We start from the raw sequence: 15,735 nt of genomic DNA, 5'->3' as shown, positions 1-15,735 counted from the left end.
ACTGCCCTGGGATGGCCTCATTCCCCTCTGCTCTCTCAGCCACATGAGGGCACCAGCTGAGTCTGGGCTGCTGGCAGGGAGCCCCGGCCAGTGGGCAGCATGGGGACAGCACTCAATTTGCCCTCCCCTGAGGTAGGCCTTACCGTCCAAAGGCTGTACTGGAGATCTTTCGGTTGGGGCTAGAGAGAGAGAGGAAACAGTCATTGAACAGAGTAAGGGCTTTCGTCCACTCCTTTACTCTGTCCCAACTGTAAGACACAAAAGTGCAGGACAAGGCCCCACTCAAAGGAATTCACTAGTCAGCTTGGTCCTGAGAAGAAACAGCCTGATTTCCTGTGGCAGAAGCAGCCCCTGGATCAACCCTCTGAGAACTCTCACCTGCCCAGACAGCAGGGGTCACCATGCCTGTAGCTTCTCCCTCCAGGCCCTGCTCTGGCCCCCTGGCCTCCCACTCCCGGGCTGGGCCCGGGCCTCACCTGTTGGCCTTCAGGTTTTTCAGTCGGGCTTCCAAGTCATTGAGCAGGTTGATTTTCTTGCAGCATTGAGAGCAGTAAACATCCAGCAATTCGCTGTTGTACACGTGCCGCATTTTCCTAGGCGTCTGCCCCGCACTGGTTCACAAGGGAAAGGAATCACCACCTTAATTGCTGTCCAGTCTGGCGCCCTATGCCACCCTGCTGAGCTGACTTTACTTGAGTCCCCAATACCTTTGAACCTTGTTGGGGGGAGGGACAGGGAGTGGAAGTATAGCAACAGACCATGCCTTCTCCAACACGCTCAAAGAGAAGCCAGTGATGCATACCCATTTAACAGCTAAGGCAAACTGCGAGCTCATTTCAGAGAAAGTGGTGACTCAGGTGGGTGAGAAGGGATCACAGAGGGTCACTTGGAAGGACCCTTCAACACTGAGGCTCTAGGACACAAGATGACACAGAGCCCCATGGCCCCCAGTGTGCAGCCTCCTAGGTCAGTTAATTCAGGAGGAACTTCTGACCCCTAGTCAGGGTGCAAAGGTAGCAACCCTAAGCCCCAGGAGCAGAACTCATGCAGCTTAGGACAAAGGAAAGGGGGCCAGCTCAGGACTCGACCCCCACCCCGACCCCCTAGGATGTGCTCAGATTGGTTCTGCAACTTTTTTTTTTTTTTTGAGACGGAGTCTCGCTCTGTCGCCCAGGCTGGAGTGCAGTGGTCGGATCTCAGCTCACTGCAGGCTCTGCCTCCCGGGTTTATGCCATTCTCCTGCCTCAGCCTCCTGAGTAGCTGGGACTACAGGCACCCGCCACCTCGCCTGGCTAGGTTTTTGTACTTTTTAGTAGAGACGGGGTTTCACCGTATTAGCCAGGATGGTCTCGATCTCCTGACCTCATGATCCGCCCGTCTCGGCCTCCCAAAGTGCTGGGATTACAGGCTTGAGCCACCGCGCCCGGCCTGGTTCTGCAACTTTTGACCCCAAATGACATCCCCGACCAAGGGGCCACCTGGAAGACACTGAAGACCCCAGGTCCGAGTAGACGTTGGTCCTGGTCTCATCATCGGGGCAAGGGCTGCTGGGGGCGCAGTCCACGTCGTCACCCTCCCCGTAGTCTTCAAACTGCTCCTCATTGCTGATAAGTGAGGTGGTGGAGTGTGTAGAAAGGTCTGAGGTCGTCATGGATGGAGTGTGGACCAGGGACCTGAGGATCCGAAAGCACCCAAGTCAGAGGAGGACTCATGGGTCCCCAGCCACAGCCTGCGGTAGGGAAACCGAGTAGGCATTTCCCTTTAATTGGCACTACCAATTAAATTTTTTTTTTTTTTTTAAGAGATGGAGTCTCACTCTGTCACCCAAGCTGGAGTGCAGTGGGGCGATCTCGACTCACTGCAAGCTCCGCCTCCCGGGTTCATGCCATTCTCCTGCCTCAGCCTCCTGAGTAGCTGGGACTACAGGCACCTGCCACGACGCCCGGCTAATTTTTTGTATTTTTAGTAGAGACGGGTTTCACCGTGTTAGCCAGGATGGTCTCGATCTCCTGACCTCGTGATCCACCTGCCTTGGCCTCCCAAGTGCTGGGATTACAGGCGTGAGCCACCGTAATCCCAGCCTACCGATTAAGTTTGTACTTCTTGACCTGGTAAGTACATTTCAGGGACCCTATCTAAAGGGAAACATCTCACCACAGAAACCATCTCTGCAGTTCAAACCAGTTCTACCCATGTTACCCCAGAGGAGCAAAACACTGCTTTACAACCTAACTGTCTAGTTACAGCTAGATCAAATTATAATTATTAAATTATAATGAGAGTAAATTATTAAATTGCAGAATATCAAACAGTTGTTGAAAGGTTAAAACACTTGGAGTAGTGGCCAGGCGCGGTGGCTCATGCCTGTAATCCCAGAACTTTGGGAGGCCGAAGCGGGTGGATCACAAGGTCAGGAGATCAAGACCATCCTGGCTAACATGGTGAAACCCCATCTCTACTAAAAATACAAAAAATTAGCCGGGTGTGGTGGCGGGCGCCTGTAGTCGCAGCTACTCAGGAGGTTGAGGCAGGAGAATGGCGTGAACCCGGGAGGCGGAGCTTGCAGTGAGCCGAGATCGCACCACTGCACTCCAGCCTGGGCGACAGAGCGAGACTTCATCTCAAAAAAAAAAAAAAAAAAAAAAAAAAATTCAGTTCAGAGTAGCTGCTCTCCCTATGTAGCAGCTATTCTTTTATTCCTTCATTTCCTTAATAAACTTGCTTTCACTTTATGGAGAAAAAAAAAAAAAAAAAAACCCAAACATTGAGAGTAATATAGAAAATGAATATAATGGATCTAAAATTTTAGATACTGTAAGACTGAGTATGGCCGTCCCTTGGTATCCAAAAGAGATTTGTTCCAGGACCCCCTGTGGACACCAAAATCTGAGGATGCTCAAGTCCCAGATATGAAATGGCACAGTATTCACATACAACCTATGCATATACTCCTGTATACTCGAAATCATCTCTAGATTACTTATAATACCTAATGCAATGTAAACGCTATGGAAATAGTTGTTATACTGTGTTGTTTTTTTATAAGTTTGTCTTTTTTCTTTTTTTTTTGGAGACAGAGTCTCGCTTTGTCGCCTGGCTGGAGTGCAGTGGTGCAACCTCCGCCTTCCAGGTTCTAGTCAATCACCTGCCTCAGCCTCCTCAGTAGCTGGGAGTAGCCTCCTCCTGCCACCACACACAGCTCATTTTGTATTTTTAGTAGAGATGGGGTTTCTGTCATGTTGGCCAGGCTGGTCTCAAATTCCTGGCCTCTGGTGATCTGCCCGCCTCAGCCTCCCAAAGTGCTGGGATTACAAGGCTGCTCCCAGAAAGCAGCACGGCCCCTCTCTCCATCCACAGCCCCAAAGGACCCCACCAAGAACATGAGGACTCTGAGAACCACTTGAGTTTGAGAAATCCTGCATTGAGATGTACTAGGTTGAACCTCATGAAATTACCTTTTTTTTTTTTTTTGAAGATGGAAATGATTAAAAGTTGTCAATTTCATGTGGTTCAACCAACATGGGAACCCCTCTCTTCCCTCTCCAAGTCCCTGCAGCAGCCGTAACCATCACCTTCTGGTAAGGGGTTGCCACTTGCAATCCCCTCGGCTTCCTCAGGCACAATGGTGGCAGCTTCCCACCACCCCACAGCACTGTATCCCTCAAGAGACTTGGTGAGGGCTGGGATGGAAGGGACTCCTTCCTGCCAAAACCAAAGTTAAAGATGAAACTGCTTCACTGGGAAGTCACTTAAGTCTTAATGTTGTTTTTAAATAACATTTCTGATTATGGGAATACATGCTCAATACAGAAAATATAGCAGAATAGATAGGAGGTAATTAAAATGATCAATTGGCCGGGCGTGGTGGCTCGTGCCTGTAATCCCAGCACTTTGGGAGGCTGAGGCAGGTGGATCACAAGGTCAGGAGATCGAGACCATCCTGGCCAACATGGTGAAACCCCATCTCTACTAAAAATACGAAAAATTAGCCAGGCATGGTGGTGGGTGCCTGTAGTCCCAGCTACTGGGGAGGCTGAGGCAGGATAATCGCTTGAACCTGGGAGGCAGAGCGTGCAGTGAGCTGAGATCATACCACTGCACTCCAGCCTGGGTGACAGAGTAAGAGTCTGTTTCAAAAAAAAAAAAAAAATTCATCCCACCATACATAAATAACTGCTTAATTTTCCAGATTAATTTTTTCTAGGCATTTCCTAACACATATGTCTATGTTTTGTTTTTTTGTTTTTTTTTAAGAGATGGGGTCTTGCTAAGTTGCCCAGGCTGGAGTGCAGTGACTACTCACTGGTGTGATCCCACTACTGATCAGCACTCAAGTTTTGACCTGCTCTATTTCTGACCTGGGCCAGTTCATCCCTCCTTAGGCAACCTGGTGGTGCCCCACTCCCGGGAGGTCACCATACTGATGCTGAACTTAGTGCAGACATCCGATCAGGATAGTGCACTAGAGCCCAGAACTCCTGGGCTTCAGCAATCCTCCTCCCTTAGCCTCCCAAATATCTGGGACTACAGGCACATGCCACTTGCCTGGCATATGTTTGTGTTTTTAACAAAGCTGATCTCATGGACATCTTTGTAACCTGCTTTTTTGTTGTTTTTGTTTTTGAGACAGGGTCTTGCTCTGTTGCCAGGCTGGAGTGCAGTGATGTGATCATAGCTCACTGTAACCTTAAACTCCTGGGCTCAAGTGATCCTCCTGCCTCAGTCTCCCAAAGTCCTGGGGTGATAGGTGTGAGCCACCATGCCTGGCCACAACCTTTTTTAAAACTAATTGAGATCATATATCTCATATCATCAACAGTCATTTAAAACTTGACTTTGTCTGCAGGACTAGCATTGAAAATAAAGTAAAATTAAATTTAAAAACTTGACTTTGCACGGCTGCCTAAAATTCCAAAACTATCCCTTCCTGTTAAGCATTTAGTATGTTTAGAATCTTTTGCTATTCAGCTAATGCCTCTGATACACATTTCGAGCATGTTTCACATTTACTTCCTGGAGACACTTTCCAAGAACCACATTTCTGGGCTGAGAGGGCAAATACTGAGTTTCAGGTTGGTTTTAACTCACTTGTCCTCTGGCAGAAACAGGCCCCCGAGTCCCCCGTCCTTCTCAGCAGGACTCCCGACAGACCCCTCCAGGCTCTGAGGGCTCTCCATGGGACTGTCCGTGTCCAACTCCTGGGGGCCCTCAGGTGGCGCCAGCGTCATAGCCTCCTCTTCGTCCTCAGGAAAAAAACCAGGCTCCCTGGGGATGAGCTCGCCATCAGCAAAGGTGGGGCCTGTGACTTCGCTGCCCTGGGAAAGAAAGAACGTGGACAAGGTAAGTGAGGCCAGCTTCCCAGGGCTCAGTGTTCCACTCAGACCGCAAGGGCATCAGCCAGGCCAAAACAGCAGGGATTGGGTGCACGAGGCCCAGACCCCGAGACCCTAAGTGTGGGAACACCTGGCAGGTGATTAGTCCCAGGGACCTCTCATACTGGCTGACTCATGAGCATCTAAGTGAGGAGCTGGAACTCCCAGGAACAGCCATCCATGAAGAATGGCCACAGTCAGGCCAGCCACTTCATTCAGGGCACCCTGGTTGGCACATCAGAGCCCCCACTGAGGCAGGGAACATAAGGCTGATTCATGCTGACTTCCTAGAGCTAAATCAAAAGAAAAACCTCAGTTTTCTGCTCCCAAGTAGCTACTCCCTTTGCATCCCCGCCCCTCCTACCCACTGCGCCCTCACTCCCCCAGCCCCCAACCTTTATCTGCCTGGCAGATGAAAAACTGAGAGTATCTCTGATTGGTCCCCTCCTGCAACCAATCAGGCTGGTCACAGGCTAAGTTTTCATTTGCATAGGAGTATAACTTTGTAACTTCACTTTAGTCTCTGGTTGGTTGCTTTCTGATTCCTTTCTGCAACCAATCAGATGTTTACATAAGGTGTAACTTTGTAACTTCACTTCTTCGCTTTGGCCTCTGGTCCCCTCCTGCAACCAATCAAACTGTGGGCCACTACTTCATTTACATAGGGTGTACACCAAGTAACCAATGGGAAACCTCTAGATGGTATTTAAACTCCAGAAAATTCTGCAACCAGGCTCTTGATCCCCTATGCTTGGGCCTGCTCCCACCCTGTGGAGTGTACTTTTTTTTTCAATAAATCTGTAGACCGGGTGCAGTGGCTCACCCCTGTAATCACAGCACTTTGGGAGACCGAGGCAGGTGGATCACGAGTCAGGAGATCGAGACCATTCTGGCTAACATGGTGAAACCCCGTCTCTACTAAAAATACAAAAAATTAGCCGGGCATGGTGGCAGGCGCCTGTAGTCCCAGCTACTCGGGAGGCTGAGGCAGGAGAATGGCGTGAACCCGGGAAGCGGAGCTTGCAGTGAGCTGAGATGGCGCCAGTGCACTCCAGTCTGGGTGACAGAGCGAGACTCCGTCTCAAAAAATAAAATAAATGCCTGTTTTTGATGCTTCATTCTTTCCTTTTTTTTTTGTGCATTTTGTCCAATTTTTTGTTCCAGACACCAAGAACCTTCCACTGGTACCACCACCACAAAAGTCTCTGCCAGAGGAAGTCAAATGGCTTCGAAAAGGCTTCTTGGTGCCCCATGTAAGGGTACAGTCACACTGAATAGCTTTTAGGATCAACAACTCTGATCTAGTACACTTTGCTACAACGTGGTACAGTGAACGCTGCACAACTTGGGATCCACCCTCCATGACTCTGGGCACGTCATGGAATGTCTCTGAACCTCACTTGTCTCTGTAAATCAGGAATGGTGATGGAATCTTACAGGATCACTGTGTTGATTAAATGAGGTATTTCACGTTAGCATCTAACACACAGTAGGACCTCAATGAATAAACCCCGGCCAGAAGATATGATGCCCAGCCCAGGAGGCAACTGCCTGTCTGCGCCCTGCCACAGCCTTGCTGGGAGCAAGAACGCCAGGCCTCACTCCTGAGCACTGCTTGTGCTGGGTCTGCGGCCCAGCACAATGACAATGTGTGGTAAAGACATGCTGGCACCTTTTGCGTAACTTGTCAGATAGAAGAGCTTTGGCCTGGTTCAGAGCTGACCCTAGACTGAGGGGCAGCTCTCTGTAAACCATTTACTGGGGCCACTTCACCTCTGAGGAGGGAGGTACTTCTCAGGTGGCACTGCTTCTACCTGACCCACTGGAGAGGTCAGCCTGTTCCCAAGGTTCTTTGGCATGCTCCTCAGCCAGGGCTGGCAGGGCACGCTATTAAAGGACCTGCAGTCCCGAGACTACAGAAGGGCAACAGAAACAGGCTGGGAAAAGCCTCCTGGAGTCTCAGACAGGAACAGGTTCAGGGACAGCTGAAGAAGCTGCTCAGCGACAGGCCTGGATGTGCCTGCCCAGACATGTGCAGCTGTCTGTTGCCACCAGTGAGCTGGCAGCCCTCCTGGGGGTCCATCCCCACCAGGAGACCCCTGGGCTAAAAATAGATGGCAATATTATAATGAGCCTGGTTCCTGCCTGTGCTGTGATTGGCTGAGCACCAGATGGACCAATAACATGAGCACCGGCGAGCCGGGCGTGCCAACAGCGGAGACTGTGGAGACAGGTTGTGTAATGAGAATCCTCCCAGGGTTCCAGGGCCCTTTCCACCCACATACTAATCTTGTCACATGGCTCCCAACCTATCAGATCTTGTGCCCTAAGTAAGTTCTTTATCTCCAAGCCTGAAGCTGCATCCCAGTGGAAACAAAAGGAAACCAGCATCACTAAGCAGCCATCAGGCTCCAGAGATTGAGCTGGGCATTCACATACTATCCAACCTGTGCTTCGTGACAGCTCTTCAGAGCAGTGATCGTTATCCCCATTTTACTGATGGGGAAACAGAGGCTCAAAGAGTAGCATGTCAGAAGTCCTCCAGCCAGAGGGCAGGGCAGGGCCAGGCCCACTCCCCCGTCCCACCCCTGCTGCCTGCCTTTGCATCCACACACTTGATTCCATTTATCCTTGATGCCTCCCACACTTTGTGGATTTTCAAACCTCATGGTGACAACAAGGAGAGCACATTTTATAGGGACATGTGACTATGAATCCTTAGCACACCCCCTAATGTAGCAACTTCCACTTAACACCCTCACAGGACACTGCAGGTTAGTGCAGGGACACCTAAGAGAAACAAGGCAGAAGGGAGACTGGAAGAGAACTGGGGCTCTCAGAGGACCATGCGCCTGGTCTGTTCTTTCACCTGGCCGTGAAGAACTGCAAACTTTTCACCTTCCCAGCCACATGAGTAGGGAGAGTTCCCCCTTGCTGGGAATGCCCGCCCTGTGGCTCACACATGAGCTCAGCAGCTTGGCAATGGCGTTTCTTCTGGTCTTCACCCCAGCCCAATGAGCTGAGCCTCTTTTCCCCTTTCTACACAGCCGGGTTGGGACAGGGATACCACTCTGTGTCCCCAACGCCCACCTTCCCCCTATAGCCACGTCCTAGGGAGGCTGTGGCCCGCTGGCTCCCAGAGGCAGGCAGAGGGCCCGGCGCAGATCGGCGTCCATGCTCCTCAGGTGTCCAACGTGGCCTCTGGCCAACTTGGGTTTAGCTCACTGACATGATGACACAGAGGCCAAGTGTGTGCCAGGCACTGCCCCACTAACACCTGGCTCACGGCATGCAGGTGGAACCGCCAGGCCCTCTCACCCAATGTCCACAGTAGCGTCCTGATACTCCCAGCAGCTGGCCCAAGCCCCTGACCAGGTGGACAGAGCACCCTCAAATGGCTTGGCTCAGGCACAGGTGGGGCAGAAGCAGGGGCATCAGGGTCCTACCCTCTAAAGAAGACTACCACCTCGTTAGGCAGGCTTTCAGCCTTGGACTAAGTGGAGTCCACATCTGCCCAGCCCTTCAGCAAGCTCCTCGCCTGTCTCACATACCCCATCCCTCACAACGGCCCCGTGCGAGCTGCCTGGGGTGGACAGGGCAAAGATTTGGGATTCATCGGCTCCGTCTGACACCTGAGGAAGATGAGGCTCAGAGTGGGAGGGCGGCTGCCCTGGAACCTCTCAGTTCACAGAGGGCCTGCGGGGACCTGACACCCGGCTCTGACACGCCAAGCCCTCACCCACCTGGCCACACACGCGCACACACTCTCAATCTCTCTCCAGCTTTCTCTCTTAAAAATGGCTGCTCCCAACATTAATACCTTTTCATTCAACCCACAGCTGTTTGTCCAAGGCAATCGGAAATTTTAATTATTACTTTAAACCATTTCTAGTAGTTTGCCCGCTAAATTCAAATATTACAAAGACAGCTTACTGCACGCCTTGGTTAGCCCAGGACAGTACTAGTTTGTGCCCATCCCAAGACCCCCTTGGTTTGGTATTTGCCATGGTCACCCTTGCTCCTCCCCGAGGGCTGAAGTCCCCAGCCCCAGTTCTTGTTTCCCCAGCCCTCTGGGGAAGGGTCTGGTGGAAGCTCCCGCTCCTTCTCCCGCCTGGAGGGGAGATGCTGGAAGGTGCCAGAACGCAGCCTCTTCTCTCCTCCTTAAGCCACCATTCAAGTTCTCCGAGGGAGAACTCGGAGTCAAGCATATTAGAACTCTTCTTGGACAATTTCCCTTTTGTATGTTTTTTAGATAAAATTGCAGAGGAAAAGGAAGAACTTGGCCATAATAAAAACATTGCCCTCATAAGGTTTCCAGGTGGCCTGGGGTCACACGCTTCCGGAGGCAGTGGGTTCCTCTCCAGCCAGGCTGCCTGCAGGTCAGGATCATGCGGAGCCCCCTGTTGAATATACTTCCAAGTAGACTAGGGCCCATGGGAGAGGAACCATCACCCCATCTCACTGCGCTGTGCTTGTCAGGGTGTCCAGAGAGCCGCCCGCTCACCCCGGCTGCACGGTCTGCATCCTCACCATAGTAGCGCCCACTGAAGGCTGGCTCTGCAGGGCTGACGGGAGCAGCAGGGCAGGGACAGGGCCTCCCTAGTGCTCATGTTTCTAGGTGGCCGGAGTCAGCAAGTCAGATCTGTGCCCAGGACAGCTTCCAAGACTGCCTCTCAGAGCCCCCGTTTCCTGCCATTCCCCCATGCTGTGTGAAAAAGGTGTCCACATATGGCCATCCAGTCACAACCCAGGGACCCTAGCACTGGTGACACGTCCAGGCCTGGAGCTTGGCCTAGTGTTCCCAGGGTTTGCACGGAAAGGCTGTGTCTACTCTTTTGGGGACCTGTGGGGAAGGGACAGTGCGCTGTCCTCAGGAGGCAGCACTGGGCATCGTCTGTGGCACAGTCTGACTTGCCAGGGCTCCGTCCCTCAGGACCCAGAGCCAGCCCTGAGCTCATAGCTCCCTGTCCCCTGGGGCACAGGACCGGCCACCATAGGCCACAGGCTTGGCTGGTACCTGGCCACACCACCCCAGGCTTTCTTCCACCTGCCAGGGGGCCCCGGGGTGAAGGGAGACAGCGAACTCAATGTGTTCCTCCACAAGCCCCAGGAGGTCCCTGGGGGTGGGCCTGGGTGAGGGCTCAGCTCTGGGGCCAAGGAGTCTGGGTTTCGGGCCCTGCTGGCCCAGCCACTTACAAGCCATGTGACCTTGGACAAGTGACCACCTTTGTGAACGCCTGGCTCCTCACCTACAGAATGGGGCCAGTCACCTCCACCTCAGTGGCAGCTCTAGGGGGCCATGCGTGACAATTTACACTGGAGAGTCGGCCACGGTGGGAGCCTTAAATTCTGACCTGGCCTAATGAGCCTTAAATTCTGCCTGACCTGACAGGCAACAGAGGCTGAGCCTACAGCCACGGGTCCCTGGCTGGTCAGCCAGCAATGTCCTGGACAGATGAGCAGCCAGGAGGGATGCCATTCTCCTCAGAGAAGCCAAGCCGGGGAACTACCTGAGGCCAGGGCATTTCGGAGAGAGCTGGGGAACAGGATCCAGCCAGCCACTCTGGCAGGCAGATCTGCATCCCCTGCACCCCTATCTCGCTGTCCTGCTGTCCCACCCTGTCCCCAGCAGGGAGTGGGAACCTGGAGGCACACAGCCTGCCATGGGGCCCTCTCCAGTCTTGAGAGCCGCGTTCGCCCGCCAGCAGGCCCCAAGTCACCCCCTTCCTTTGTAGGAAGTTGGCAAGGGCTGAATTCAGGGTGGCTGAAATGGCCAAGTATCAATACACGTGGGGGACGTCCCAGCCTCAGAGTGGTCAACAACGCCACACTGTCCACACTCTCGGAGCGGATGCAGCATCTGGTCTTCTCCCTCCCCACCTCCCCCATGGGGAGCTGCCTCACAGGCACACACACCAGCACTCTGCGTTTCCCTGAGCTGACACACAGACGACATGGACCCTGAGTGACCTCATGTCCACCTTCCCTGTGAGAGAGAGGACCCTAAGTGGGCAGCTATGGGGATTTCCACGTCTGGACCCCAGTGGCTAGCACTGTAGGGAGCACATGGCAGATGGTTAACGTGTGCTGGTTGAACCACACTGTACTGCAGTATGATGAGCCGGGAATAGCCCAGCCACAAGACCCTGAGACCTGGATGTCGACTCTGGTGTGATTACCGCCTGGCTGTGTGATGCTGGATCAGATGTTTAATTTCTGGGCCTCATCTAAACACAGAGAGGGAACCACCTGTCTGGCAGGGCTGCCACAGGGAACTAGGACGATGCCTTGTGTCATGAGGGTGCGGAACACACGGCAAAAGGAAGCGCGGGGCGGCGTTAAGGACAAGCTCTGGAGTAGACGGCCAGACCCGAGCCCTGCTCCACCATTCACCATTCATGAGCTCTGCAGCTTTAGGGTTACTGAACCGCTCAGTGCCTTAGTTTCCCCATCTATAAAATGGAGTTAACTGTGATTAGGAGTAAATGAGCTGCTACATCCTAAGCACTTTATGGTCTCAGCACACATAGAAAGCGCTCAAAACAAACAAACAACAACAACAAACCCTTTGGAGTGCAGTGGCGCAATCACAGCTCACTGCAGCTTCAAACCCCCAGGACTCAAGTGATCCTCCCAGCTCAGCCTCCCAAGCAGCTAGGACTACAGGTCCACACCACCACACCCCAAAACTGAACTACTATTGTCGTCATTGTGTTTAGGGAAAACAATCTGGGGTGCCTCCTGGCTCCCATCCAGCCCCTGGGACCCTGTCCCTCTACCCACTGTGGCTCACTGGGCTGCAGCTCGGTTGGGTTTTTTTGGCTCCAGGAAGCCAGACCTGCAGGTTCCAGAGCCTGCCCTCCAAACATCAGTGCCTCTTTCTCCCCGCCAGGGCCCTCTCCTGCCTACTCTCATGGAAGGTCGTCCTGCACACGACTTACACCCTTTAATAAGCATTAAGATGAGACGCTGCCTGGGGAAGGGAGTCCAAGCAGCTCTGAGGTTCCAGCTCATCCACCCCCAGCCCTGGCAACGGCCTCACTCCCCAGGCACTAACTCAGAGCCAAAGAACAGCTCTGTGGGGACGAGGCAGGGTAAAAATAGCTTGGGCGGGCACATGCCCACTTCCCTTGCAGCAAGGCACTGGCAGGCACACGTGCTGCGCTGCCGCTGGGAAGGTGTGCATGTGTGCGGTGGGGGTGGAAACATACGCTAAGCCTAGTGTAGGGGAGCCCAGTGGCTGCCCGGGCTAGGCCTGTGAAGAATCTCTCACCCCACGCCTGGCCAACCAACAGCCCCGGAATGAGATGGGCTGCATCAAGGGCTCACGGGGTCCTCCCCATGGGCAGCAGGAAATTCAGCTTATTGAGCTAACTCACAGGTGCCAATGCCCCCAGGTCCACAGGGAAGGGATATGATTGCCGGGGCTGGGGTCTTCTACACTCCACTGTGACTTGGCTGCTCTCATCATGAAAAGGTGGTGCCGCAGAGGTTGGTGCGCAATCTTGGCTGTAACTGACTCCTGCTGCAGCTGCCAACCCTGGCTCTGGGTCAGGCCTTGCTCTGCAGATGCAAGGCTGGGTACTTATCAGTTGCTGATAAGAGGTTTTGGTTCAACAGAGAGTTGCCCAGGCACCAGCCAAGGCAAGGGTGGGATAAAGGGGGTTCAAGCATCCACCCAGAGGCAGTGCCTCGGCCTTGCCTTCTGAACAACAAGCAACCTCAGCTCAGACACAAGGCCTCGGCTCACCCCGACAGAGCCAGGGGTAAGCATGGGAGCACCAGGTCACCAGGTCACGAGCATTATCCCACACCTCAGCCAGCCCCGGGGACTGACCGCATACTGTGAGATCAAAGCTCTGCAGCCCAGAGCTTCCTGCTCTGATCAGGAAGAAAAGCTGCGCTGCCACGTTCCATCCCCAGAGTGGCTCAGAGGCCCTGGGGTGTCAGGAAGGGACCCAGTGCCCCATTCCTCCAGCTAAACTCCCTCCCAGGGGATGGCAGCTAAGGCAGGGCAGCTTCCAGGCTCTCTCCTCCCAGCCAGGGGTCCCAGGATCCACCTCCTGAAACTCACCCCAGAAAGGGTGTGGCCAGGAGCTCAAGACCACCTCTCAGCAGGGCCCACTGCTCCCACCCTGGAGCTTCTAGGAGTGAATCTTGTGTAGACACCCGGCTGCTGGTCTCCACTTCCATCCTAAGGTGGGCCTGCAGGTCCCAGGAGCAGGAGCAACCGGGACAACTGGGGTTCCCCAGGTGCTCATTCATCTCAGAAGCAAGCAGGTTTTGATTCTTGCATCACCCCCAGAGGGAGGTAATAAATCACCCTATTTTACAGATGGAGAGACTGAGGCTCTCAGGCAGATTTGATTCAGTCCTGGATCTGGCACTCATTGGCTGTGGAACTCAGGCTGGTGCTGAACAGAAGAGAAAGCGAAAGCCATGCCTGTGTTTCTCCAGAACTCTCATGACATTTACATGAAGCAAAGGCGGTCACTCGACAAGTTCTGCTGCTGCACAAACATCACCAAGGAAGGGCTGCTGAAGCCCACACTGCCTTGCTTTCAGTGTTTTCATCACAACTCTTGAGCTGTCTCTCTCTCCGATCTCACACCCTCACCCCAACACACACACTGCTGCTAAGGCAGCATCATAGGAGCCCACAGAGAGGAAGCGGGGTGTGTGCCGAGGTTCCCAGGAAGACTCAGAAATGAGAGATGTCAGATAGCCTCCCAGGAGCTCAACTAAAACAGAGATGCACACATTTCCTGAAGCTGAGCAGACGGACTGAAGTACTAAGGGATCTAAAGACAGAGCCTGTCCTCACGGAGGGGCTAAGCGGGTGGTCTTCTGGGAAGCACCAAGAGGGAGGGTCTGAGGCCCACCCGGGCCGCGTCCACCCACGCACTGGCCAGAGGTGTTGGGTCTGGCTGGTCAGCACATCCAGCCTGCCCTGAAGGCTGTGCGGCCTGCCTCAACATTCCACACCTGTCCAGCCCTTGGCCCTTGTGTCCAAGTTCACGCAGCACCCACTTCCAGGAGCCTGCTGACAGAGAGAGAAGGGCTGCCCAAGCTCAGGGGAGTGTATTTCTCACCACAAAGGGATCCACTGGCTCTGCACGTCCACCTAGGGACAATCGGTGAGCATGAGTGGACTCAAATTGTGGGGTGTGGGAAAAGCCAGTAAGATCTGGTTTTCGAGCCCATTAGGATGCAGACCAGACCCTGGACCGTGGTGTGATCCCACTGGAAACATCTGAACAGCTGGGTCATCCACTGTGCGGGACGCTCTCACTCCTCTCCACTTCCGTTCCAATAACAAGTGAGCATGTCAACGGTTGGCAGTTAAAACCGGACCGGGCACAGTGGCTCACACCTGTAATCCTAGAACTTTGGGAGGCTGGCTGATCACTTGAGCCCAGGAGTTTGAAACCAGCATAGGAAACATGGCAAAACCCTGTCTCTACAAAAAATACAGAAAGTTAGCCAGGTGTGGTGGCACATGCCTGTTGTCCCAACTACTCGAGAGGCTGCGGATAGACAATCACCTGAGCCCAGGAAGTCAAGGCTGTGATGGTGCCACTGCACTCCAGCCTGGGCAAATGGGAGCGAGACCCTGTCTAAAAATAAATTAACTAAAATAAAATAAAACAAAACATATTACTAAAAATCTAAGCCAGGCACTGCGTGGCTGTAACCTCAACTACTTGGGAGGCTGAGGCAGGAGGACTGCTTGAACCTAGGAGTTCAAGGCCTACCTGGGCAACATGGCAAGACCCCCACATCTTAAAAAAAAAAAAAAAATCTAATAGACGAGAGAAACAAAGGAATAAAAAAATGCTTGAATCACCCAAAAGGACAGAAGACTGATAGTCAGAATACATAAGGAACTCCAACAACTCAATAGCAAAAAAAAAAAATTCAATTTAAAAATAGGCAAAAGATCTGAACAGGTGTTTCTCCAAAGGCAACACACAGATGGCCAACAGGTATATGAACAAATGTTCAACATCACAAATCATCAGGGAAACACAAATCAAAACCACAGTGAGATACCACATCACCCTAGTAAGAATGGCTATCATCAAAAAGACAGAAAATAACAAATGCTGGCAAGGATGTGGAGAAAAGGGAACTCTCATACATTGTTAATGGGACTGTAATTTTATTTATATATATATATTTTTAGATGGAGTCTCACCCTGTCGCCCAGGCTGGAGTGCAATGGCACGATCTTGGCTCACTGCAACCTCCACCTCCCGGAATCAAATGATTCTCCTGCCTCAGCTTCCTGAGTAGCTGGGATTACAGGCACATGCCACCACACCCAGCTAATTTTTTGTATCTTTAGTAGACACAGGGTTTC

The 15,735-nt window shown here is 52.7% G+C and overlaps 1 protein-coding gene across 2 annotated transcripts in view; it reads right to left on the bottom strand.

Moving 5' to 3' along the window:
- RAB11FIP4 (RAB11 family interacting protein 4) overlaps positions 1 to 15,735 on the bottom strand; it is a 50,843-nt gene that overhangs the window by 15,798 nt on the left and 19,310 nt on the right. Inside the window, exons 1-5 of one of the 2 annotated variants that reach the window (XM_030923083.1) lie at positions 13,447 to 13,781; positions 5,089 to 5,315; positions 1,479 to 1,673; positions 477 to 611; positions 144 to 179 (exon numbers count right to left, since the gene is read on the bottom strand). In XM_030923083.1, the coding sequence (XP_030778943.1) occupies positions 144 to 179; positions 477 to 611; positions 1,479 to 1,673; positions 5,089 to 5,228 (506 nt within the window). In that variant the 5' untranslated portion in view covers positions 5,229 to 5,315; positions 13,447 to 13,781. Of the gene's footprint in view, positions 1 to 143; positions 180 to 476; positions 612 to 1,478; positions 1,674 to 5,088; positions 5,316 to 13,446; positions 13,782 to 15,735 lie in introns of those variants that run through there. The other variant, XM_030923081.1, reaches the window with a different exon arrangement.

This window comes from Rhinopithecus roxellana, chromosome 19 (genome assembly GCF_007565055.1).
Source record: "Rhinopithecus roxellana isolate Shanxi Qingling chromosome 19, ASM756505v1, whole genome shotgun sequence".
In the NCBI taxonomy this organism is placed as follows: Eukaryota; Metazoa; Chordata; class Mammalia; order Primates; family Cercopithecidae; genus Rhinopithecus; species Rhinopithecus roxellana.
This window is presented reverse-complemented; position numbering and strand designations above follow the sequence as displayed.